Raw genomic sequence first — 25340 nt, 5'->3', positions numbered from 1 at the left:
CACACACACACACACACACACACACACACACACACACACACACACACCTACGCTTGAAATGACAGATTGCATAGAACTAGCAGGATATATACTCTCTGCATGGAGAGAGTTCTAAAGCAAAAGTTGAACAAGCGTACCAATGCCTTTTCCTAAATTCATCAGGCATATGTCATTCCTCCTTCCCTGGAGAGGAGTGAGAGATGGGGGATTGAGAAAGGTCAAAGACATTGCTCTAGTACAAATCCTTCCATATGAAGTCATTGTCCCTTAAAACCTCTGTTTCTATTTTTCAAACCTTCATTTAACAAATAAATATGGAAGTAGGAGCAGTAGTCTATCTGGTCATCAAAAGGTTGACTTTGTGGGAAGGGATGTCAAAGAGCTTGAATCCTAGTTTGAGGACTTTATTTCTATTTTCCTCTACTACTATGGGTGGTTTGTTAGGATAGAGAGATAAAGATAAAGATAAAGATATCTTCCTTTAGGGGAGGCTTGAGGGAAGAGGGAGAGACACAGAAGGAAAGAGACCCAGAGGGACAAAGACAAAGAGAGACAGAGAATAGATGTGCTTTATTTTCTTCTACATATTCCCTACCTTCCAGTGAATTTTGTTCCATTGCAACAAAACTCATCCCATGTTACAGTTTTTGGCCAATATCTCAATGCATAAATACTCAGCACACTGCCTAAAAGAGGAGAGAGAGGAGAATAATTTTTTTCTTTTATTTTATTTTAATTCCAGTGTAGTTAACATACAGTGTCATATTAGTTTTAAAAGTACAATATAGTGATTCCAGGAAGATAATACATTTTATTACTGCAGCTTATTTAGAGGAAAGAAGGACAATAGCCACCATAGTTTTTGCTTACAACAGATATTTATTGAGCCAAAAAATATGCAAATCTTGTTTTTTTAATGAGTAGTTAAGAAACAAAAAACCCAATACATGGTCCAGCCAGCCAGGAGAACTAGCAGATGATTTTTGTTTTCAAATATTCATTAATTAAGTGGAGGTAAGTGAGTCTGAGATACAGGAATTACTTGTTCTGCCAGTTTTTTGTAATACAATATGGTTGGAACACAGCAGGTGATGGTGAAAGCAGGGAAAAGAAGCTAAATCAGAAGTTTTTAATCCTGGATGAACATTATAATAGCATGGGAATTCTTAAAAACACCAATGGTGAGGTCACCCAAGGCCAATTAAATGGAATTGCTACCATAGTACACATTTAATAAATGTGAGCTATTATTATTACTAATTACAACATTAATTAAGCATTCATATACATGTATATCTAATTACATGGTCCTCTCATGGAAGAATGTAGACACCTTTGTTTTAAGTACTCATGACATGGCACTGGACTTCCTTTTTTTCTTGTTGCCAAATTTCAAGTTTGTCGGCACGCTCACTCCCAGAGCTCAGATAATCATTGCAAAACTCAACAATGCCAAAGAAAAGCTGAAGAACATTATTTCCTTTAAAATGGACAGAAACCTCTTTTATTCAGGATCACATGTTGAAGTTCTAGGATCTGAGTTCAACCTCACAATTCCAAAGTGTTTAACATGTGGTCCTGAATAAAATTATGAGTTCACTGAGTGTTCAGCAAATGACAATAACTCACATTTATTGAATGCTATCTACCTTGAAGGAGCTGATGGGAAAAAAAAGGCGGGGGGGGAAGGAACATGTTAACTAAATCTTGATGTTCTAAGCAATTCATATGTCAAAGTTCACAGTATATTTCAAGAAGAAGATAGTGAATATTTTAGACTTTACATCCCATATGGTCTCTGTTCTAACTATTCAACTCTGCTGTTGTAGAACAAGAACAGCCATAAACAATAAGTAAACATGATGGTGTTCTAGTAAAATTTTATACAAAAACAGGCAATGGGCTGGATTTGGCCCACAGGCTATAGTTCACTAATTTCTGTTCTAGTATATACATTTTTTAATGGTTTTTGTTTGTTTGTTTTGTCTTATTTTTTAAGATTTCAACTCTTTTAGAATTCTCCATCAAAGAATGGACAAAGTATTTTGTCCTTTTTTCTTCTCTATTGTCTTTAATAATTTAACCACAGTCATTTTAAATTACTTATCAAAGTGAAGTCTAATATCTGGATAATCTGTGAATGGGCTTATCTTATCAGTCACATCATCTAGCATATCTACTAATTTTTATTAAATGCCAGACATTGTGTAAAATACATGTAGGGTTTTTAGACAATGTCAATGTCCACCAAAAGCATTACCCCTTTTCTTTGTTACTCAGATACAATGAGGAGCTAATACTTCAGTGCAATTGAGATTTGACCTGGGTTGAGGTGATTTGCAGTTTTAGTAAGACTATCTCTGCTTAGTCCTTCCTCCACTGTGTGTCTTAAAGGCTTTGGATGAAGAGCCTATGTTTGCCTATCCCATCAGCCCTGAGAAAATGTAGAAGATTCAGTTCTGTCCTTCAAGAGGTACCAGCTCAGTGTTCCAGCTTTCTTTCCAAGCAACTTCAAATTTGTTTCCAAATGCATACTTACAAGGATGGAGAAAATTATACTCTGCATTTTAGAAGTTTTCATCTTAACTTCTCAGCTTCCTACACATTTCAAAAACTTAGCAAATGTCTCATGAAGAAAAATTCCAGTAAGATTTTTAGGGATCCTCAAATTTCCAATACATTTTTCTAGCCCTGGGCAACTGAAAAACATTAGTTTCTTTTTCTTCACTAGAGGTCCTCTTCCAGGGTTACACCTGCCCCTTACTTCTTGCCCAGATTTAGCAACCCCCCCGCCGTGACTAAAATTGTTGGTTACCTTAGAAAGGATCTCCTTTTTCAGAAATTTAGTTTATCTCATCCATAGCTATCTGATGCTCTAAGGAGTATAGTTTTTGCAATTTATATGGATTTTTCTAGTTTTAGTGGCAAAAGCATCAGCCTTAAAGGAATTACTATACTAAACCAATAAATTTCAATTGTACTATAAAAAAAGAAAAAACCCTTAAACACATATAATAGTGTTTCCTAGAGAATTTTGAGGGAGTCCACTATATAGATATATAATGAAATACTTTTCAGGTTATACTTTACTTCCTTTTTTTAAACTGACAACATATTATTGATTATATCTATAAAAACGGAAGAGAATTTTAGGATTCTCCCAGATTACAGATTTAGTGTGACTTGGAGACAAAATGTTAGGGTTAGGTTGAAACCCACTGACTTGAAACTTATTCATAGGATGATTTAATAAAATATACTTAATAGAGAATTAGGCTAATGTCAAAGGAAAAAAAAATACAAAAGGAAGTATACTCTATTATTCATTCATTCACCTATCCATTCAACTACCCATTAACTTATTCTACAAGTATCTACTGACCTTTATGTCCCATAGAATGCAGGGACCTAAAGATAGAACTTGAATGTGACAAACACAAATACAAATACAGTAGACAAGAAAAGTTATGTAATTACACATTGTGATATGCTGAAGGAAATTAACAAAGTACCAACATAGGAAATAAAGTTTAGGGACTGCTTTAGATAAGAAAGTCAGAGAGGTCTCTATGAGGAAATGACATTTAAAGCTGTGACCTGAAAAATGAGTTGGATCTAGACATTCAAAGAGTGAAGAGAATGAGTATGTCAGAGAATAAGAATACATTGCATTTGAGGGAATCGCATTTGGAAAAATTTTGAAGTCTTTAAGGAAGTGAAAGATGATCTAGTGGCTAGAGGTAGTGAGCAAGAGGAGAATGTCATGAGATGAAGTTGGAGAACTAGGTAGGGAAAAAATAATTCTATGCGTTAAAGACCTTTGCTAAGAGTTTGAATTTTATTCTAAATGCAGTGGGAAGCCATTAATGGTAAAGAGTGATGTGATTCCTTATAATTAAAGAGGGTCATATGGTGTTCTATGGAGAACAGACTATAGCGTAGCAGGACTGGAACCTGTCAAGCCTGCTGCAGTAATCCAGATGAGAGATGATGTTATTCTTCATTAAGGTTGAGTGAGCACATTTGGCTGATGGTAATGTCATTTTCTGAAATGAGGAAGGCAGGACAATAAAGAATAGTTTGAGGCAGGTGTACTTAGGAGTTGCCAAAGGTTGTATTGTACTGAGGTTTGAAATAAAGAACTTAGAGTGCAGCTAGTCAGTTTAGTTGTGATTTTTCTCCAGCACAGTTGAGCTGCTTGGATGCAGGTGCAGGGAAGGCATTTGGTTGGGGCTAAAACGTAGAAGTATCAGCAAGCAGCACCTGGGAACTTGTTAGAAATGTAGAATCTGAAACCATGAAGGGCTCCCTCTGTGACTCATAGGTACGTTAAAGTTTAAGAAGCACAGTGGTACTGGTGATGGGTATTAAAGAGGGCATGTACTGCATGGAGCACTGGGTGTTATATGCAAACAATGAGTCATGGATCACTACATCAAAAACTAATGATGTAATGTATGGTGATTAACATAACATAATAATAAAACAAAAAAAAACCATTAAAAAAAAGAAGAAGAAGCACAGTGGTAGATTTGATCTAAGGCTGAAGTTTTGGCAGAGGAATGCAAAGAAGTAAAGTGGTAAAAAATGTAAAAAATTAAAATGTAAAGAAGGTAAAGTTTTGATCGATGAATGCAAAGAAATTAAATGATTGCTAGCCAGTTCCATACCCCAAGACACACTTGTGTTGGGTGATACCTAGTTTTCCTCTTCTGGGCACATGGGAGGATTGTGTTACTTCACTCCTTGAAGTTAGATATACACATGTGACTAGAACTGGCCAACTGGTTGTGTAAGGAAGTGGTCTTTGTCATGTCAGGCCTGAGAATGCTGTTACCAATGCAAAATCTTTCAACCTCCATCACCCCAAACCCCTGAAACACTATGATGAACAGAGCCTTCCTGATGACCTGAGTTGCATATGTAGTGTGAATGAGAAATGAATTTTTATTGTTTTTAGGCACTGATATTTTAAAGTTGTTTATTATCACAGCATAACCTATCCCATTCTGACTGATAAAATATCACAAGAACTAGGAAGTTTAAGTAATGGAAATATAATTGAAAAAAACCATAGAAAAATATTGGGTTACTTAATGCTCCATCTCCCACTGAGGTGGTTCCTGAAAATTTGGGTCCCACTCTTTGACTGCTATAATGCTTTGAATTCATAGAACATGCTCTAATTCTCCTAGGTCAGAATATTAAGAGCTTCTAGACTGATTTGGTATTAAGAAATCTAATCTACCTATGTCCCTTGCTCAGGAATTGTACTTTGACTAATTCCAGCCACTCTGAAATTTAAGCTAATTCGTGTGTGTGTGTTTCCTGTTAGGTAAATTTACTATATTCCCATTCTTACTTTGAAAATTTACAGGTTTTACAGGAAGATATGCATAGTGTATACCTAACTCACTTTTCTTCATCAGTTTTCTTCATGACTCAGTTTATTCTTATAACAATAAATTGGAATCCTCAAATTTATGGCATCCTCTGTCTCACTTCAGGAATTCCTGGGGCAAGAAGCTGGGATACCAAATATCCCTTGGCCAAGGGTTGTTTATCCTGGGTTTTGTGCAACAAATACATAATTTATGCAGGAGGATTCTGGACTAAATCTCTCCACATCAAATTGTCTCCAGACAAGAATTATCTTTCAAATTTGAACTCTGAGCCCTAGGACAATTCTAAGATGAACACAAGCTTTTCGTATCAGATATAGAGAAAATTAAGAACCATTAGTATAGTAAAACAAAGGCTATGCTTTCTTTTCCATACGGGATGATCTCTTTTTGCTGGAGACACCAGATAGATCTGTAAATAATTTAATACCATCATCTAATGAATGACTTTGGTCTTAGAAAAATGATAGTTACGAACTGAAGCAAAGATGTGTATTTAGATTATTGTTTTATGAAAAGAAGTTTCTTGTATAATTATCTTTTAATTGAAGCCACTTAGAGCTGTGAGAACCTTTAATTTACCTTACAGATGGACTGTAGGCGTTGATGCTGAAAATAATATATAAATATATGATGTTTAAAGTGTGTCATTTGCACTAAGTGACTACGATAAACCTTTTTTTAGGATTCACACAATAGAGACAACTGTGGCTGGCAGTAGGAGGCATAGAGTGAAAAGAATGAGGTTATTTCAGAAATACACCTACTCTTTAAACCATGACCCCCACCATATCTGTCTATATAAAGAACAAGGAGGCTTAATCCAGAACTATAAAAAGCAACTATTTTTAGACTTCAATTTTTTTTTTCCTTTCACTGTCAATAATTGTCAACAGTATTAAATGTGAATGACACAGAAACTTTTAAGACTTGCCCTTTGGAGCAGAGATGCTCACAGAGTGCTGCAATGTGAGCAGACTGAATTACTGATAATTACAATTTTTAAAGGAAATACTAAAATTATAAACCTGAAGTACTTCAGTGACTAAATTAAAAGAATTAGAAAATACAGCCCCAGGGAAATAGAATCCTTGGTATAGCCATGGGGGATTTTTCCCTCCACTTTAACAAACTACTTACAAAGTCTCTTATGGGGTACCTGGGTGGCTCAGTCAGGTAAGCATCTGCCTTCAGCTCAGGTCATGATCTCAGGGTCCTGGGATCGAGCCCCAAGTTGGGCTCCCTGCTCAGTGGGGAGCCTGCTTCTCCCTCTCCCCACTGCTCGTGCTCTCTCTCTCTCTCAAATAAATAAAATCTTTTAAAAAAGTCTTTTCTACATATTGGTAAATGGCTTTAGGAACATTTACACATTACATTCCAAAGTAATGACTATTACTCAAATAATTGGCAGTACCTCAACAGCATAGCAAGTTGCTTCGAGTCTCTTCCTTCTCATATTTTTTTTGTATGAAAAAAGATTTAGTGTTTCCTTGAAACAAACATGATTGAGAATGATTTTTAAATATTTAAGCATTTTGACAGTTTCTAGCAAAGTTAAGCATGTAGTGGTTAAGAGCAGGAACTCTGAAATCCACTACTTGAGTTTAAATCTTGGTACAATTCAAGCGTTAAACAATCCTGGGGAATGCAGTACACCATGATAAGCTGATACTCTTATCTATAAAATGTGAATAATTGTGGCACCTCCAACAGTTGTTTTAAAACTCAAATGAGGTAACTCATGTAAAACATTTTGTCCCATGCTTACCATATAATATGCTCTCAATAAGTACTTTATCATTTTTGTAATTGTTGTTATTCTGTTTTAAAAAGTAGCAGTTATATAAATATAACTGTAGATGTTTAAAATTTCTGAAATCATTCGCCTATTTATATTAATTAGATATCTTTTAAAAGGCAATTGTGTCAGGAAATGTAGAAGTTCCCCATTATTATGTATTTCCTTGTTTTGAATCATCATGGACTGCTATGTTTTTATCTTGTCAGCTAGTGAGGTTGATAGTTACAGAAGGGAAAATCCTTCTGTAGTTTCAGTTTAATTTAGCAAGCCCTTTGAGCAGATACCTTTGTGCACAATGAGCTAGAAATTACAGGGGACACATAGATGAATAAGAAACTGCAAGCCCTTTAGGAGTTTATGGTCTAGTACAATAGATAAGAGCACAAACACTATAATAATGTAAGATAGAGCAAGATTACTTCTATGAGGTTTGAAAGCAGAGATCATACCATGATTGCAGTTATGTGAAAAGAATTCAGGAAAGAGAAAGGAAAGATAACAATTTAACAAATGGATTTGGAGGGAACATTTAAAGTTTCAGAGGAGCCCAAGTCAGGGAGCAAAGGCAGTATCCATGGACTTTCTTTGGGAAATGGTGAGTAGTTCAGTCTTGTTGGTGTTAGGAACCTGCAGCAATAGTTGAATAGTGCGGCAGACCAAGCTACACTTCACAGATCATACTGACTTTTTGTATAAACTACAACAAGAATATATTTTCAAATACTGCATTGCAGCTGGGTTCAAAAGAAAGATAGGAGATCTTTAGATACCAGAAATTTAGAGGAAAAAAAAAAAAAGGCTAACTCAAGCTGTAGGGGAGAGTTGATGATTCAGCAACCTATGAGAGTTTCAGATTATATGTGAGTCCTAGGTGCTGGATGCTGAGATTATAAAGCCCTCTTGGAGATACTGACAAGAGCCCCTCCCAACAAGCAGTGATGATATACCTAGCCCCCTGCAGTGAGTTGGCACTATTTTGACTGTTCTGGCCTTATGGACTAGAAAAACTGTAAGTCTAGGATGTGTCTAAGAAATATGTAGTTTATACCAGGTTTTGGAAGTAAGAGGAAACAGATAACTTTTCAAAAACTGAAACTCCTAGTCTGAGCCATAAACAGAAGGAATTAATATGAAAATTAGCATAAGATGATCCAGCATCATTGACTTGCCTCAGCGCCCCACCCTAAGAGAAACACACTCTAAACTAGTTTGTCACAACTCTTTCACAAACCAGCAGCTTGGCCTCCCAAACAATAAATGCATCTCACTGAATATGAGTTGACAATAATGACAAATATCATTAGGGAGAATCAGCAGATCAGGATCATTAGCAATGCAAGAAATAAAAATAATAGAAAATATGAAAGAAATGATAACATTTGTTTAAACTAATTTAAGAGATTAAAAAAGAACAGAAAGAACAGTTAAAGAATGGAAGAATATGAAAAAGATTAAATAGAACCTCTATAAATGGAAAATGTCATTAAAATTAATGAAAAGACCAAATAGCCAATTAGATACAATTGAAGTAAGAATTAGTAATCTGGAATTTAGGCCTAGAAAAAGATCACTCAGAAGCCAGAACAGATCAAGAAATGAAAAATAAGAAAGAGAACTTAGAAAATGAAGAGGGCGCCTGGGTGGCTCAGTTGGTTAAGCGACTGCCTTCGGCTCAGGTCATGATCCCAGGGTCCTGGGATCGAGTCCCACATCGGGCTCCCGGCTCAGTGGGGAGCCTGCTTCTCCCTCTGACCCTCTCCTCTCTCATGCTGTTTCTCTCTCGCTCGCTCTCTAATAAATAAATAAATAAAATCTAAAAAAAAAAGAAAATGAAGAATAGAATGAGAAGTTTAGTATGTATTTAATAGAAATGTATATAATAGAAATGTATTCCAAAAAGAGACCACAAAGAATTGTGGGAGAGGCAGCATTCTGAGTTAGTATATAAGAATTTTTTTATAAAGTTAAAGACTGATAAGATACTGAGATTGAAAAATTACCAACTGAATAAAAGCAAATCCAAATAAATGTAATCTGCATTATATTAAAGACAAAAAGAAAAAAAATTTGAAGCTACAACAACAACAAAAAAGACGTGGGGTGGTGATTTACAAAAGATCAGCTATTTAAATAAGAGGCTTTGCACTTGCAACAAATAGGGCACTAAAATCATATTATGAAAATGCTATGGGGGAGATAAAAGCATGCTTATCTAAAAGATCAATTGAAAGTGAGTATAACTCTAAAAAAAAAAGTAAGACTAAGATTGAAAAAGTTAGCATTCACAGAACCCTACCAAAATAATCACTTACAGATTAGGAAAAAGGAAAGTACACTCTCAAGATAATTTAAGAAGCCATTGTTAAGAAGCAATTGTGAATAGACTGGTTAAAAAGTATTACTAGTTTAGCTGTGAATTGTGTAAGACTGTTGAATCACAGACCTGTACCTCTGAAACAAATAATACATTATATGTTAAAAAATAAAAAAAAAAAAAGAAGAAGATAGCAGGAAGGGAAAAATGAAGGGGGGGAAATCGGAGGGGGAGACGAACCATGAGAGACTATGGACTCCAGGAAACAAACTCAGGGTTCTAAGGGGAAGGGGGTAGGGGGATGGGTTAGCCTGGTGATGGGTATTAAAGAGGGCACGTACTGAATGGAGCACTGGGTGTTATACGCAAACAATGAATCATGGAACACTACATCAAAAACTAATGATGTAATGTATGGTGATTAACATAACATAATAAAATTTAAAAAAATGTAAAATAAAAAAGTATTACTAGTTTAAAAAAATCAATAATAACAATAATAATAATAGTAAACATTAATTTGAGGAATTCAAAATCAAAGTGGATTAAATTCCTAAGTAGCAATAAAGATGGAAGAGTAAGACTGAAATAATCACTAACTGAATAGAAATAATGGGCGAATAGGGTTGGGGTGTATACAATGAGATAAAGGGAGATAAAATATTAGAAATGTAGGTTAGGGTTATATTTGGATGGCTTTGTAAATCAAACAATGGAGAGTACATCTGACTTAATATAAAAATGGATGGATTTTTTGGGCAGTTATTTTTGTTTGTTTTTTGAGCAGAGAAATGACATGTTCAGAGTTGAAAAAGTAGGATAGTTTAGCATGGGAAACTCAGTGATACCTGTTGGGAGACTATTGTAACAAGTGTGATGAGGTACTGAAAACCTGGACCAGCATGCATCTCTTGCCTATAGATAAAAAGCATAGATGTGAGAAACAGTACATAGCTAGTATTCAGAGGACTTAGAAATTGAAGATGGGAAATAAGAAGGGCTAACAGTCACTGAATATCTATTTTATTCTCATCTTTGTATTAATCCTTCATAACAACCATATAATGACATTTGTTTCTTTTCATAGACAAATCAGATAGTCCTAGGGAAATGACAATTTGTCCAGTGACCTATGTAGTAAATAGTAGAACCACAATTTAATTCCAGGTTTTGTGACTCCAGCTGTTCTTTAAGCTTAATATACTAGTAAGATTCCCAGAGACAATGCTTAGTAGGTAATTGTTGAGTTTAATTTGCAACATAAAGAATTGTGGGTTTCAAATCAGATTTCATACTTCTGATTTTGAAAAGAAGCAGAAAGAAGACAGTAGTTGAAAGGAAAGGAGCAGTATTTAAATAAGATATACTATGTCAGGCTGTATTTTTGTGAGAGGGAAAGACTGAGGAGGATTAGATGGGATTCAAGATCATAGAGATAACCATAGCATTCAATAATAAAATCATAGAGATAAAAACAAGAGAGGTGGAGTGCAAGTAAAGGACAATTTGAAGTAGAGAACAGGTAAGGTGAGCAAGCCCAATCTGAACTCTACTTCTTCATCCAGAAAAGAGAAAAAACAGTCCAGGAGTTAAACATGGATTGGTCATTCTTGAAATAGATAGCAAAAGGGTAGGCTTCAGGTACTGAGAGAAACTTCCACAGTCCACTTGTGTTGTGGAAGGAAGATCAAGAACCTGGAATTGTTTTTCAACTAAATATGTTCTGGATGGCAATCTGTCTCAACTGGACACTCTTTATAAATGCTGCCAACAGTCTACACTCATGTGTGCAAATATTACAAGATATTTGTTCTGGGTATTTTTCACAGACAGTGCCAGGAAGGATACTAATTAGTGTCAATTGTGAGAGCTGGTGGTGTGATGGGGCACCTGTCTGCAAAGGGCTGGACTGAGAACAACTCATTTCACAGAAGCCTGCTAAGCAGCTGTCAGATGGCAATGATGTTAATTTACTACCAACTTGGGCCACATTTGATGCTGACCCAGGCATGAAAGACTGCCTTTCCTAGCTCTTCTTAGTTAAGCCATCCACTGCCTTCTGTACTATTTTTATTGCAGATAGAATACGTGTCTAAATGTTTTATTCCTCAAGATTTAAGTCAGTGTCATGTTTTTGTTTGAGGGGAAGGACGCGTTAGATCTGTGCAAGTAAAATCCCTCACAGACAGAGGTAGGCGTTGCCAAAATAATAGAGCTGATCTGAAGTAGTTAGATGATGTTTACCTTGGCAACTGTTGCTTAACATTCTATTCCTAATGGAGAACATTCAAATCCTCTGCAGCTCTGAGTATCACAGCTCTGGTTTGCACTGCCAGCACAGAACTGAAGACTGAGTTTTATGACATCTTTTTTTTAGGTAAACCCCATTAATTTCATTTCTCTTTGCAGCTTTCCTTACACTGTGTCTACTGTACGAGACACTTTTCAGGCCAGAAGCTGTCCTCTTTAAGTCAGAAAGTTTATTTATTTCATGCTGTTCGATACCAATGTTTTCAATGTTTTCTGTGTTGATAAACAAGCTAGGACAGCTTCCAAGTGTGCCTAACTTAATCCTATGATCTAACATAAACCTAGAAGGACATTGACATATTCGTTCATTCATTTAATTCATTTATTCAATATACTGAGAACTAGGTGCAGGGAATATAACAGTAAAAAAAAAAAAAGACGTCTTTCTTCACAAGGCTTATATTCTAATGAAAGAGGCAGGAAAACATATAAGCCAAGAGACAGATACACAATGGTTGGTAAGGGTGAGCACAATGAAGAAGGGTAAATTGATTGAGAATGACAAGGATACCATTTTATGTAGGGAGTCAGGTAAGACCTCTCTGAGGAAATGACAAAAAACAAACAAACAAACAAAAACATGTGGATCTCTGTGGGAGGACTCTTCCAGACCAAAGGAAAAGCAAGTTCAAGGGCCCTGAGATGGGCATGTACTTAATGTTGTACAATGAATGAGGGGAAAAGTGTTGAAAGTCTCCAGGAAATAGATCACGTAGGGCTTGTATGCGGTAGCTTGTGCTCACTCTCTTAGGCTTGCGTGGGTTCATTTGAAGTTAAAAAAAAAAGAAAAAGAAAAAAGATTAAAAAGAAATTTTAACCCTATAGGCATATTTTTCAAATCTTACAGGAGACATGGTAAACTGAGTCTCTGATGGGTTCAATGACATAAATAATAAGTTGAAACATTTAAATAAAAATCTAGGCAGCTCTAGCTCCACAGCCCTTTCCACTGTATTACATCACAAAGGTATAGTTAGGACATCATAACTGAATGCACTGTAACAAACTTTCACTCTACTATATTCTAAGGCTGTGAATAAGGCACAGAACCTGCCCTCAAGATTCAGAAAGACAAATAAGCAAACATAATTCAGTGTGATAGCGTGATGTATGTGTAAGATAAGAGAGCACAGGGAATGAACCCATTAACTCTGTTTAGATATTTAGGAGAACCAGGAATAAATCTGAGTGGTGTATAAACATGGGCTAACGTAAGGGAGGAGGGTGAAATATCCAGTGCAAAAACATGAAGTTATGGAACACATGACCTGAACAGAAAATTGCAATAGTTATCAATAGCAGGACTGGAGTTCAACTTGGTAATACATTATCTTCTTGGCAAACCAGCTGCCTTTTACTCTGAGGGTCAGTGTCCTTTCTGATTGGCCAGTGCTATGTCTGTATCATGGTTAAATATGTTAATGTCAATCCACAGCAAGGTCCATTGAGATTTTAGAGATATGCAAGGGCTAGATCATTAGGCTATCCAATCCTTGGGGCTTTAGTCAATGGTCAGTGGCTGCCATTGAGGGGAGACGGGAACAGTAATGAAAGAAGAAAATAGGGAGAAATAAAATGTCTAAATGTGTTATTTTTTTAGCATAACAATGGAAATAGAGCATGTCTCTGAAGATATTTATTTTATCAAAATATTTTTAGACTCGGGGCACCTGGGTGGCTCAGTCGATTAAGCAGCTGCCTTTGGCTCAGGTCATGATCCCAGGGTCCTGGGATCGAGCCCTGCATCGGGCTCCCTGCTCAGTGGAGAGCCTGCTTCTCCCTTTCCCTCTGCCTACTGCTCTACCTACTTGTGCTCTCTATCTCTCTGTCAAATAAATAAATTAAAAAAATATATATTTTTAGACAGTTTTAGAGGTTAAAGAAAAGTATCATCTGAAGTGTCGAGATAATTTGTAACATTTTTTTTTTTAAATTCCTAACTTTTGGATTAGTTCAGATTGATTGCATACTTTAAGGGATTTGTCAGCACATTTCTTAATGGGAAATTGATAATTACAGTTATTATACATTAACCTTCCTATTTCAATAATTTCTGGTGGGTTAGTTGTTCGTTATTTCATACCCTTTTGATATTGACCTTTTAGTAAACAAGTAAAAATATAATGGATCATTGCTATCTCTTTACCTTTTCTTACCTTGCTGTTATACCACATTGTAAAATGCTGTTCTTCCCTTGAACTGTGAGATAAGGAAATATGAAAATTGGTGGCATATTTCTCTGGCCATCAAACTAATATAAGCTTTGCATCTTAATTGTTCATTATGCTGCTAAAGATCTCGCTGACAGGTTTTTTTGGTTGTTTTGTTTTATTGTTATTGTTTGTTTATTTTTTAAATAAAGCTAATGTAATCTAGCTTCCAACCATGTCATAGTACATCTCTAAAATTTAGAGATATTTTCTTAAGCTAAAATGTTTTCATGAAAACTTTTTTTTTCTGTTATATAAAGATGTGTTTGTTTTAAAAGGGAAGGCAAAAATTACTAAGCTCAGCTTATTAAGTAAAAATGGATATTTTTTTGTTTTAATCCCAGTATAGTTAATGTACAGTGTTATGTTACTTTCAGGTGCACAATATAGTGATTCAACAATTCTATGCATTGCTCAGTGCTCATCATGATGAGTGTACTCTCAATACCCTTCACCTATTTCAGCCATCCCCTACCTACCTCCCATCTGATAACCATCAATTTTTTCTCTATAGCTAAGAGTTTGTTTTTCAGTTTGTCTCTTTTCTGATTTATTTATTTTGTTCCTTAAATTCCATGTACAAGTAAAATCATATAGTATTTGTCTATTTCTGACTGCCTTATTTCATTTAGCATTATACTCTCTAGATCCATCCATGTTGTTGCTAATGGCAAGTAATATTCCATTGTATAAACATACCACATCTTTATCCATTCATCTATCAATGGACACTTGGGATGCTTCCATAATTTGGCTATTGAAAATAATGTTGCAAAAACATAAAGATGAATATATCCTTTTGAATTAGTGTTTTCATATTCTTTGGGTAAATACCCAGTAGTGCAATTACTGAATCATAGGGTATTCTACTTTATTTTATTACTTTTTAAGATTTATTATTATTATTATTTTTGAGAGAGAGAGCACAAGTGGGAGGGGAACAGGGAGAAAGAAATAAAATCTCAAGCAGACTCCATGCTGAGCGTGGAGCCCAACACAGGGCTCAATCTCAGGACCCTGAGATCAGGACCTGAGCTGAAACCCAAGAGTCAGACGCTTAACCAACTCAGCCAGCCAGGCACCCAGGGTATTTCTATTTTAAATTTTTTGAGAAAACTCCAAACTGTTTTCCACAGTGGCTGCCCTGTTTGCATTGCCATTGCCACCAACAGTGCATCTGTGCCCCTTTCTCCACATCCTCGCCAACATTTGTTGTTTCTTGTGTTTTTGATTTTAGCCATTCTGACAGATGTGAGGTGATATCTCATTGTGGTTTTGATTTGCATTTCCCTGATGATGAGTGATGTTGGCATCTTTTCTGTCTACTGGCCATCTTTATGTCTTTAATACCTGTTCATGTCTTCAGCCCATTTTTAATTGGATTATTTGTTTTTTTGCTGTTGAGTTGTGTAAATTCTTTATATAGTTTGGGTACTAACCCTTTATCAGATATGTCATTTGCAAATATCTTCTCCCATTCACTAGGTTGTATTTTAGTTTTGTTGATTTGTTTCCTATGCTGTGTAAAAGCTTTTTATTTTGGTATAGTCCCAATAATTTATTTTTGCTTTTGTCTCCCTTGTTTCAAGAGACATATCTAGAGAAAAGCTGCTACAACTGACGTCGGAGAAATTACTGCCTTTGTCTTTTCTAGGATCTTATGGTTTCAGGTCTCACATTTAGGTCTTTCATCCATTTTGACTTTATTTTTGTGTTTGATGTAAGAAAATACCCAGTTTCATTCTTTTGCATGTAGTTGCCCAGTTTCCCCAACACCATTTGTTGACGAGGCTGTCTTTTCCTCAGTGCATATTCTTGCCTCCTTTGTCGAAGAATAATTAACCATATAATCATGGGTTTATTTCTGGGCTCTCTATTCAGTTCCACTGATCTATGTGTCTGTTTTTGTGCCAGTACCAAACTGTTTTGATTACTATAGCTTTCTAATATATCTTGAAATCTGGAATTGTGATACCTCTAGTTTTGTTCTTCTTTTTCAAGATTGCTTTGGCTTTCTTATGTGGTTCCATATGAATTTTAGGATTATTCATTCTAGTCTCTGAAAAAATGCTGTCGGTATGTTGATAGGGGTTGCATTAAATCTGTAGATTGCTTTGGATAGTATGGGTATTTTAACAATATTTGTTCTTCCAATCCATGACCATGGAATATCTTTCCATTTGTGTCATCTTTAATCTCTTTCATCAGCATTTTATGGTTTTCAGAGTACATGTCTTTCACCTCCTTGGTTCAGTTTATTTCTAGATATTTTGTTATTTTGGGTGCAATTATAAATAGGATTGTTTTCTTAATTTCTCTTTCTACTACTACATTATTAGTGTATAGAAATTCAGTGGATTTCCCATGACCTCACTGAATTAATTTATCAGTTTTAGTAGCTTTTTGGTGGAGTCTTTAGGGTCTTCTATTCACAATGTCATGTCATCTACAAATAGTGAAAGTTTTACTTCTTTCTTACCAATTTGGATGCCTTTTTTTTTTTCTTTTGTGTTGTCTGATTGCTGTGGCTAAGACTTCCAGTATTATGTTGAATAAAAGTAGTGAGAGTGGACATCCTTTTTTTATTCCTGACCTTAGAGGAAAATCAATTTTTCACTATTGAATGTGATGTTAGCTGTGGGTTTTTCAAATATGGCCTTTTATTATGTTGAGGTATGTTCCCTTCAACCTGTGTTGTTGAGGGTTTTTTATTATGACTGAATGTTATACTTTGTCAAATGCTTTTTCTGCATCCATTGAAATGATTGTGTGGTTTTTATCCTTTCTCTTTTGATGTGATGTATCCTGTTGATTGATTTGTGAATATTGAATCATGCATGCATCTCTGGAATAAATCCCACTTGATTATTTTCAGTGTATTGTTGGATTTGGTTAGCTAATGTTTTGTTGAAGATTTTTGCATCTATGTTCATCAGAGATATTGGCCTGTACTTCTCTTTTTTTGTAGCGTCTTTATTTGGTTTTGGTATCAGACTAATCCTGGCCTCATAGAGTGAATTTGGAAGTTTTCCTTCCTTTTCCATTTTTTGGAATAGTTTGAGAAGAATAGGTATTAACTCTTCCTTAAATGCTTGGTAGCATTCACCTGTGAAGTCATCTGGTCCTGGACTTTTGTTCATTGGGAGGTGTTTTTTGTTTGTTTGTTTGTTTGTTTGTTTGTTTGTTTTCTTTTTCAATTTCATTGTTGGTAATTGGTCTGTTCAAATTTTCTATTTCTTTCTGATTCAGTTTTGGGAGTTTATATTATTCTATTAATTTATCTATTTCTTCTAGCTTGTCTGGTTTTTGACATATAGTTTTTATAATATTCTTTTATAATCCTTTGTATTTCTATGGTGTCATTTTTTTATTTCTCCTCTTTCATTTCTGTTTTTGTTCATTTAAGTCCTCTCCTTCCTCCTGCCCTTTTTTTGTGAGTCTGGCTAGAAGTTTATCAGTTTTGTTGATCTTTTCAAGAACCAGCTCCTGGTTTCATTGATCTGTTCTATTGGTTTTTTTGTTCGTTTGTTTGTTTTTTAGTTTCTGTTTCATTGATTTCAGAACTTACCGGGTTCTGTTTGTTTTTCTTTTTCTAGTTCCCTTAGGTGTAAGATTAGGTTGTGTATTTGAGATTTTTCTTGCTTCTTGAGGTACACCTGTATTGCTCTAAACGTCCCTTTTAGAACAGCTTTTGCCGTATCCCAAAGACTTTGGACCATTTTGTTTTCATTTTCATTTGTCTCCATCTATTTTTTATTTCCTCTTTGGTTTCTTGGTTGACCCATTCATTGTTGAGTAGCATGTTATTTAACCTCCATGTATTTGTGTTCTTTCCAGATTTTTTCTTGTGGTTGATTTCTAGTTTCTAGTTTCATAGTGTTGCGGTCAGAAAAGATACATGGTATGACTTCAATTTCAATCTTTTTGAATTTGTTGAGATTTGTTTTGTGGTCTAATATGTGATCTCTTTTGGAGAATGTTTCATGTGTACTAGAAAGGAATGTATATTCTGCTGTTTTAGGATGGAATTTTCTGAGTATATGTTAGAAAGATCAGGCCAATGTGTGATTCAAAGCCATTGTTTGCTTGTTGGTTTTCTGTTTGGATGATCTGCCCACTGATGTAAGAGGGTGTTAAAGTCCCCTACTTTTATTATATTACTATCAATTACTTCCTTTATGTGTTTTTAGCTGCTTTATGTATTTGGGTATTCCCATGATGAGTGCACAGTATTTACAATTTGTTATATCTTCTTGTTGGATTGTTCCCTTTATAATTATATAGTGTTCTTCTTTGTCTCTTGTTACAGTCTTTGTTTTAAAGTCTATTTTGTCTGATATAAGTATTGCTACCTGGCTTTCTTTTCACTGCCATTCGCATGAAAAATGTTTTTCCATTCCTTCACATTCAATCTGCATGTGTGTTTAGGTGTGAAATGAGTCTCTTATCAGCAGCATATAGATGGGTCTTGCTTTTTTATCCATTCCATCACCCTGTGTCTTTTGATTGGAGTGTTTAGTCCATTTGCATTCAAAGTGATTATTGACAGATATGTACTTATTGCCCTTTTCTTACTTGTTTTATGGTTGTTGTTTTAGTTCTTCTCTGTTCCTTTCTTCTCTTGCTCTCTTGTTTTACACTTTGATGGCTTTCTTCAGTGATATACTTGGGTTCCTTTCTCTCTTTCTTTTTTTGTATATCTATTACTGGTTTTTAATTTGTGGTTACCATAAGATTTGTATATAACATCTTCTGCATATATCAATCTCTATTAAGTGAACTGAAGTTAAATTAAGTGAACTTAAGTGAACCATTCTTTACTTCTCTCCCTTCCACATTTTAGGTAAATGATATCATCTTTACATCCTTTTATTTTGTGAATCCCTTGAATGGTTTTTATAGATATACTTATTTTTGCTGCTTTTCTGTTTCCTACTTTTCTTATTCTTGCTTATGGTCTTTCCTTTTCGCTCAGAGTCCCCTTTAACATTACTTGTAGAGCTGGTTTCATGGTCATAAATTCCTTTAGCTTTTGTTTGTCTGGGAAACTCTTTATCTCTTCTTCTATTCTGAATCATAGCTTTGCTGAATAGTGTATTCTTGGCTGCTGTTTTTTGTCTGTTTGTTTTGTTTTGTTTTTTTCTTTCAGCACTGATTATATCATTCCATTCCCTTCTGGCTGGCAAACATTCTGCTGAAAAGTCAGCTTATAGCCTTATGGTGTTTCCCTTGTATGTAACTTTTTTTTTCTCTTGCTACTTTTAAAATTCTCTCTTCAGGGGCGCCTGGGTGGCTCAGTTGGTTAAGCGACTGCCTTCAGCTCAGGTCATGATCTTGGAATCCCTGGATCGAGTCCCGCATTGGGCTCCCTGCTTGTCAGGGAGTCTGCTTCTCCCTCTGACCCTCCCCCCTCTCATGTGCTTTCTCTCTCTCTCATTCTCTCTCTCTCAAATAAATAAATAAAATCTTTAAAAAAATAAATAAATAAAAATAAAATAAATAAAATAAAATTTCTCTTCATCACTACTTTTTGCCCTTTTAATTACTGTGTCTTGGTGTGGACTTCCTTGAGTTGATTTTGTTGGGGACTCTCTGTGCCTCCTGGATCTAGATTTCTGTTTCCTTCCCCAGATATGGGAAGTTTTCAGCTATTATTTCTTCCAATAAATTTTCTGTTCCCTTTTTCTCTCCCTTTTTTTCCTCCTGGAATCCCTATAATGTGAACATTATTATGTTTGATGGTGTTGCTGAAATCCCTAAGCCTATTTTCATTTTTTATCAATTTTTTCTCTTTCCTCTTCAGCCTGATTGCTTTCCATTACTCTCTCCTGCAGGTCACTGATCCATTCTTCTGCTTCCTCTAGTCTACTATTTATTCCATCTTTTTATTTCATTTACTGAGTTCTTCATCAAGAATTGGTTCTTTTTTCTGTTTTCTATTTCTTTGTTATGTGTCTCACTAAGATTCGCCACTCTTTTCTCAAGTCTCAAGAGTATCTTTATGACCATTACTTTAAATTCTCTATAAGCATATTACTTATCTCCATTTCATTTAAGTCTCTTGCTTTGATTTTGTCCTGTTGCTTTTTTGGGGACATATTCCTCTGTCTCATTCTGTCTAACTCTCTGTGTCTGTTTCTGTGTGTTTAGAAAGTTAACAACTTCTCCTCTTGAAAGTAGTGGCCTTATGTAGAAGAGGTCCTATAGTGCCCTGCAGTGCAGTGTCTTCTGTTCACTAGAATCTGGAGCTTCATGGGCATCTCCTATGTGTTTTGCGTGTGCCCTGCTGTTGTGGCTGAACCACTTTTGCCTCAGTCCCATCATCTGCAATGGTTCTCTTACCTGTTGTGGGCAGGGTTTGGTCCTGTGTTGATAGTGGGCCAGGCTGGGGCCACCTTGGACTTAAGTTGATTCAGACCAAGCACTTGCCAGAGATGCAGCAGCACTGAGCTGCAGGAGAATGTGGGTGCGGGGCATGTGGTGCCAGCAAGTTTCATGCTGGTGGGAGGGAACCTGCAGCTGCTGGGGACCAAGGCAGGCTGGGTTGGACAGGGTGCATCTACAGAAGTGTGCAGGCGGAATGCCTTGTGTCAGCAAGGTTTGTGTGGTTCTGCTATGGGAGAGGACCTGGAGTGAAGGCCTGGCTGGAGGAGAATGCATGGCTGTGGTGTGCTGTTAGCAAGTTGGGTAATGAGTATTGTCCTGGAGCTGTTTCCCGAAGGTGGGTGTATATTTAGGTGGGGCAGGGGAGGGAAATGGAGCCTTTCAGCTCCTTTGTTCCTGGAGAAGTCTTCCAGTTATCCCTACCCCTCCAGCACGAGCTCTGAGATTATTATACAAATTTTTCTCCCTGCCATGTATCCCAGGCATTTTTCAGACTGCTACTTCTACGCTGTATCTCCATGGGGCTGTTTGTTGAGTTATCTCTTTAAGGGCAGGAACTCAGTTTCCTCTCACCCTCCTGGCTCTCCTGCTTATTTAAAGTTCCAGGTTTTAAGGCTGCTGATGGTAAGAACTCACAAAATTTGGCTCCTCTGGTTTTCAAAACCAAATATTTTGGGGATTCATCTTCCCTGTGTGTGCTCCCTGGTGGGACAGTCTGTTTCTCCCTCCCTTCTTTGACTGCAGCTCCCCCATCCTCCCACCTGCCTCTCCACCCTTCCTATCCTCTTTAATGTGGCCTCTTCTCTACATTTAGCTGTGAAGAGTTGTTCTGCCAGTCTTTGGGTCATTTTCTTGGCTGTTTACATTGATGTGGGTGTTAGCTAGTTGTATTCAAGTGACAAGGTGAGCTCAGGGTCCTCCTACTCCACCATCTTTCCTGGAAGTTAGAAAAATGGATATTTTGAAATGTTTATAATCTCCAGTCTCTGACCACATCTTGCTGAATCATCTCACTTGTTTATCACCTGCGAAAGTATTTTTTTATTTTTACTTCAATTAAAAACCCAAATTAGTACAAACTTTTCCCAATGTGTTCAATTTTGTGTTTTGAGTACTAGAAAAGGTAAGTCTGTCATGCCTGCCAAAGTGTATACACTCATTAGTTTTTGCATACTGGACGTTTATCCATCTGAGTGTCAGATACACAAAATTTACAGTTTTGTAATGCTACTTTAGAGTTGACTCTGAAATTTTAAATAAATTTGTTTGATGAAAATATGTAGATTAATAGTAATGAAGATTCTGATGTTTGTTCTGTTCTTTTGACCATCACAGATCAAAGAACACCTTGCTAAGGGGCAACGAATGTTGGCAGGTGATGGAATGTCCCAGGTGACCAAGACACTGTTGGATTTAACTCAGAGGAAAAATTTCTATGCAGGTGATCTTCTGATGTCTGTGGAAATTCTCAGAAATGTGACAGACACGTTTAAAAGGGCAAGTTACATCCCTGCATCTGATGGTGTCCAGGTAAGAGAGATAATCCCCTGAATGAAAAGACTAGTTAAGATGCATTCGGGTTTTGGCCCTGAGAAGCCAGTGCTGCAGCCATTTGGAGGCATTCTGGCCTGGAGGGAAAGAGCACTTATTCCTGCAGGGGACATATTCAGATTGTGCTTAGTGTGAGCTCTGGAAATGACCTCAATTCCCTTAGTCATTGTACACCTCAGTGTCCTCAACCATAAAATGCACATAACACACCTCAAGGAGATACTGAATGAGAATGTGTGTAAAGTGTTTTGAGCCCTCAGATAAAAGGCACTATAGCAAATTCAAGGTTGTATTATGGATATTTTATTCCCACATTTAATATCACCATCTTGCCATAAGAGACTATTAAAAGTACATTAAGCATAATGAAAGCACATTAACTATAACATGCAAAGAAGATATAGTTTAAGTTTTGTTGGGGTTTTGCTATCAGAAGGGGGAAGGCCATATTTAATTTTGTGGAACCATTGCCTGAAAATATTGGGCAAATAGAGAATTGTTCTGGATAGGAAAAAAAGAAATTCAATAACTCCTCACAGTATGTTTTTCTTGTCATGGAAGACTTCTAGAGCAACATTGTTTATTTCTACACTAAAGTTTAAGTACTCACCCAATTTCAGTATTGCCTTTGCCATTAAAGCAAAGCTTGTTGCATGGCAAACAAAGCACATTTAATGCAACTCCTGCTTGCATTTCAGATTACCTCCTTTTGTGCTGTAGGCTAAAATGTACTCCTGCCAAGAATGCTGAGTTGATTTCTGCACTTCCAGCATAATGCTCTTCCTGTATCTCCCCATAAAGTTCATTAAAATAAGGTTTTGGCAAAACTCCCAGATCAGGTAGTTTTCTTTCAGCCTACTCTTCATTTGGGAGTTTTATTTACATTTCACTTGGAGAATGCAGAGGGGTTTTGTTTTGTTTTGCTTTGTTTTGTTTTAATCAGCTATTGAGGGAAAGAGGAAAAGAAGACTTTGAAATCATGGAATCATTCATAAATAATATTGATGCCCTGAGTTGTATAGAGGTACATATGTTACTTAAATTATATGCATATACTGCTGAAAGTAACTGAAATGAGAATTATTGGTGCTGCATTTTATATTATATCACCAGTGTCCAAGAATACAGTTTTAATTGTAAAAATATGTGGGATGGAAGATTACTGTCATTTAAGCATTTCAAGAATTCTTTTTTACAAAGAATGAAAAGGTTTTCCAGTTTTAAAAACTTGATAAAGTAAGCCAAGCCGATATTTTCCCCGTAGTTCTGAAATACTTCTGTCCATTAGAATTTACATTAAAAAATAACATCTTAAGTCCCTGATGCAAAATACAAGTTGTAATTTCAAAAAAAACCTTAGATACTTATGTTCACAGTTGAAACATCAGGTAGAATGATGAACTACATAATCTCTAGGACCTCCTTTAACCCTCAAGAGTGTAGAGCTTTAAGATTTTTAGATGCTGAAACTGAAGAAATTAAGATTACCAGGTTATATTGGGAACATATTTTGATTGAGTTACTCATTAGAGTGCATTGACTCAATGAACAATTAGTTTAACCAAAGGCTTAGTCATGAGGACATTAGCTGGTTTGACTTAAATAGAGCAGTTTGGCTGATTATTTTGTTGTCATTTTGACATAGTCAGAAATTTCCATCACACTCTCTTATTAATCCTCCACACTACACAAAATTCTCAGCATGTTGGTGTCCTAGTCATCCCTTCACAAGTAAGAGCAATTTTTTTCTATTTCATTGTCTTTACTGGTATCTTTTCAGGCCCCTGGAATGCCCTCCTCTTTTGGAATTCCTTCTTCCATCTCTGTCTGTCAAAATCTTTAGCCTGGACCTGGCAAGACTTTCTGAATGCCAGGCCAGCAAGCCCCAGACTCCATCTAAAAATGATCTTTCTCTTTTCTGAAATCCCAGATAACTTTACACCTCTTTTATTCTACTTTCCACCACTTTATAGAAACATTTCATATATATTTATCATCTTTACTTGATTATAAACTCTGGTTTGTAACCTTACTCAACATTGCCTGTACCTCACTTAAAATTCATTCCTCTATTTCCAAGGGCTCTGGGCATTTCTGATTGGCTAGCACGTCAGGATTAATATGGGGATAAACTAAGCTTATCTTGAATTGCAAATTTTCTTGCATAATGTACTTCCCTTTGTAGAACTCTAGGGGTCCTTAGGCTGGAATTATAATGTTATCTTGACTTTTCCTTCTTTTCCTTTTTTATAGGCTATGCCTACACAGTATCTTTTCTATACATTCTTTCCTCTCTTTTCCCACTGCTGTTATCCTAATTTAGCCTTTAATTGCCTCAGCCTACATTATTTCCATGGCCTCTTTCCTTTAATCCTCCCTCAGATCTTTACCTAAATCTCTTTCATCTTGTACATCATGGTCCTATTACTTATCTTAGGACAGCTCTGATTATGTCACTTCTTAGATCAGAAACCTTCACTGGAGCTCCAAGCCCCCTGAATGACAGCCCAAAGTCTTTATGTTGTCTTCTAGTACACTCCACAGTATGTAGGTTACCTACCTTTACAGCCAAATGCATGTTAGTCCTCCTCTTCACAGACTTGTGTCAAATGAATTACTTACTGCTTCTTTTTTTTTTAATTAATTTATTTCTTTTAGAGTAAGGGGAGGGACAGAGGGAGAGGATCTTTCAAGCAGATTCTCTGCTGAGCACAGAGCCTGACATGGGGCTTGATCCCACAACCCATGAGATCATGGCCTGAGCCAAAACAAAGAATTAGACACTTAATCCACTGAACCACATAAGCACCCCACCACTTCCTGCTTCTTGAATACACTGTATGTTCTTAGCTCTTGGTCTTTTCCTCCTCTGTGCTCTTATACTGGCTTGGTCCCTCCCAGTCTTCAAAGGTAATTTCTTGGTACCCTGGGCCTCTGAATGCTAATAGCACTTTCTCTCCTGCATCTCTTTATATCTTGTATTATTATCACTCATTAGTAAATCTTGGAAAAGAAGACATTTTCCTGATCCATCTTTGCATCCCAGCCAACCTCCAGGACACCCTCGTTCTCAAACAAGATTTAACATAGAATCTTAACAACAAAATTAATAATTACATAGGTACCACTAAGATTTTTTCATTCTTTTTTTTTTAAACTGGGAAGTGAACAAAGAAAGATTAAGCAAAATGGTTTAAAAAGAATGCATTCTTTTCAATGTAGTTATGTGCAATGCATTTTAGTTAAAATGCCTACTAATGCTGGATTCACTAAAAGACTGATTTGATGCATTGATGAAAGTGAGCTATACAACCTATTAAAGTTGGGGAGAAAATAAAGTGTAGTTGTGTGTCTTGGAATGATAAAGC

General features: G+C 36.1%; 1 protein-coding gene across 1 annotated transcript in view; it reads left to right on the top strand.

The window, feature by feature from the left end:
* ADGRB3 (adhesion G protein-coupled receptor B3) overlaps window positions 1-25340 on the top strand; it is a 709573-nt gene that overhangs the window by 327400 nt on the left and 356833 nt on the right. Inside the window, exon 11 of the mRNA XM_021691966.2 lies at window positions 21757-21951. Coding sequence (XP_021547641.1) covers window positions 21757-21951 — 195 coding nt within the window. The remainder of the gene's footprint in view (window positions 1-21756; window positions 21952-25340) is intronic.

The sequence above is a fragment of the Neomonachus schauinslandi genome, chromosome 8 (genome assembly GCF_002201575.2).
Source record: "Neomonachus schauinslandi chromosome 8, ASM220157v2, whole genome shotgun sequence".
In the NCBI taxonomy this organism is placed as follows: Eukaryota; Metazoa; Chordata; class Mammalia; order Carnivora; family Phocidae; genus Neomonachus; species Neomonachus schauinslandi.
Note: the sequence above shows the minus strand (reverse complement) of the source record. Positions and strands in the feature narration are given on the sequence as shown.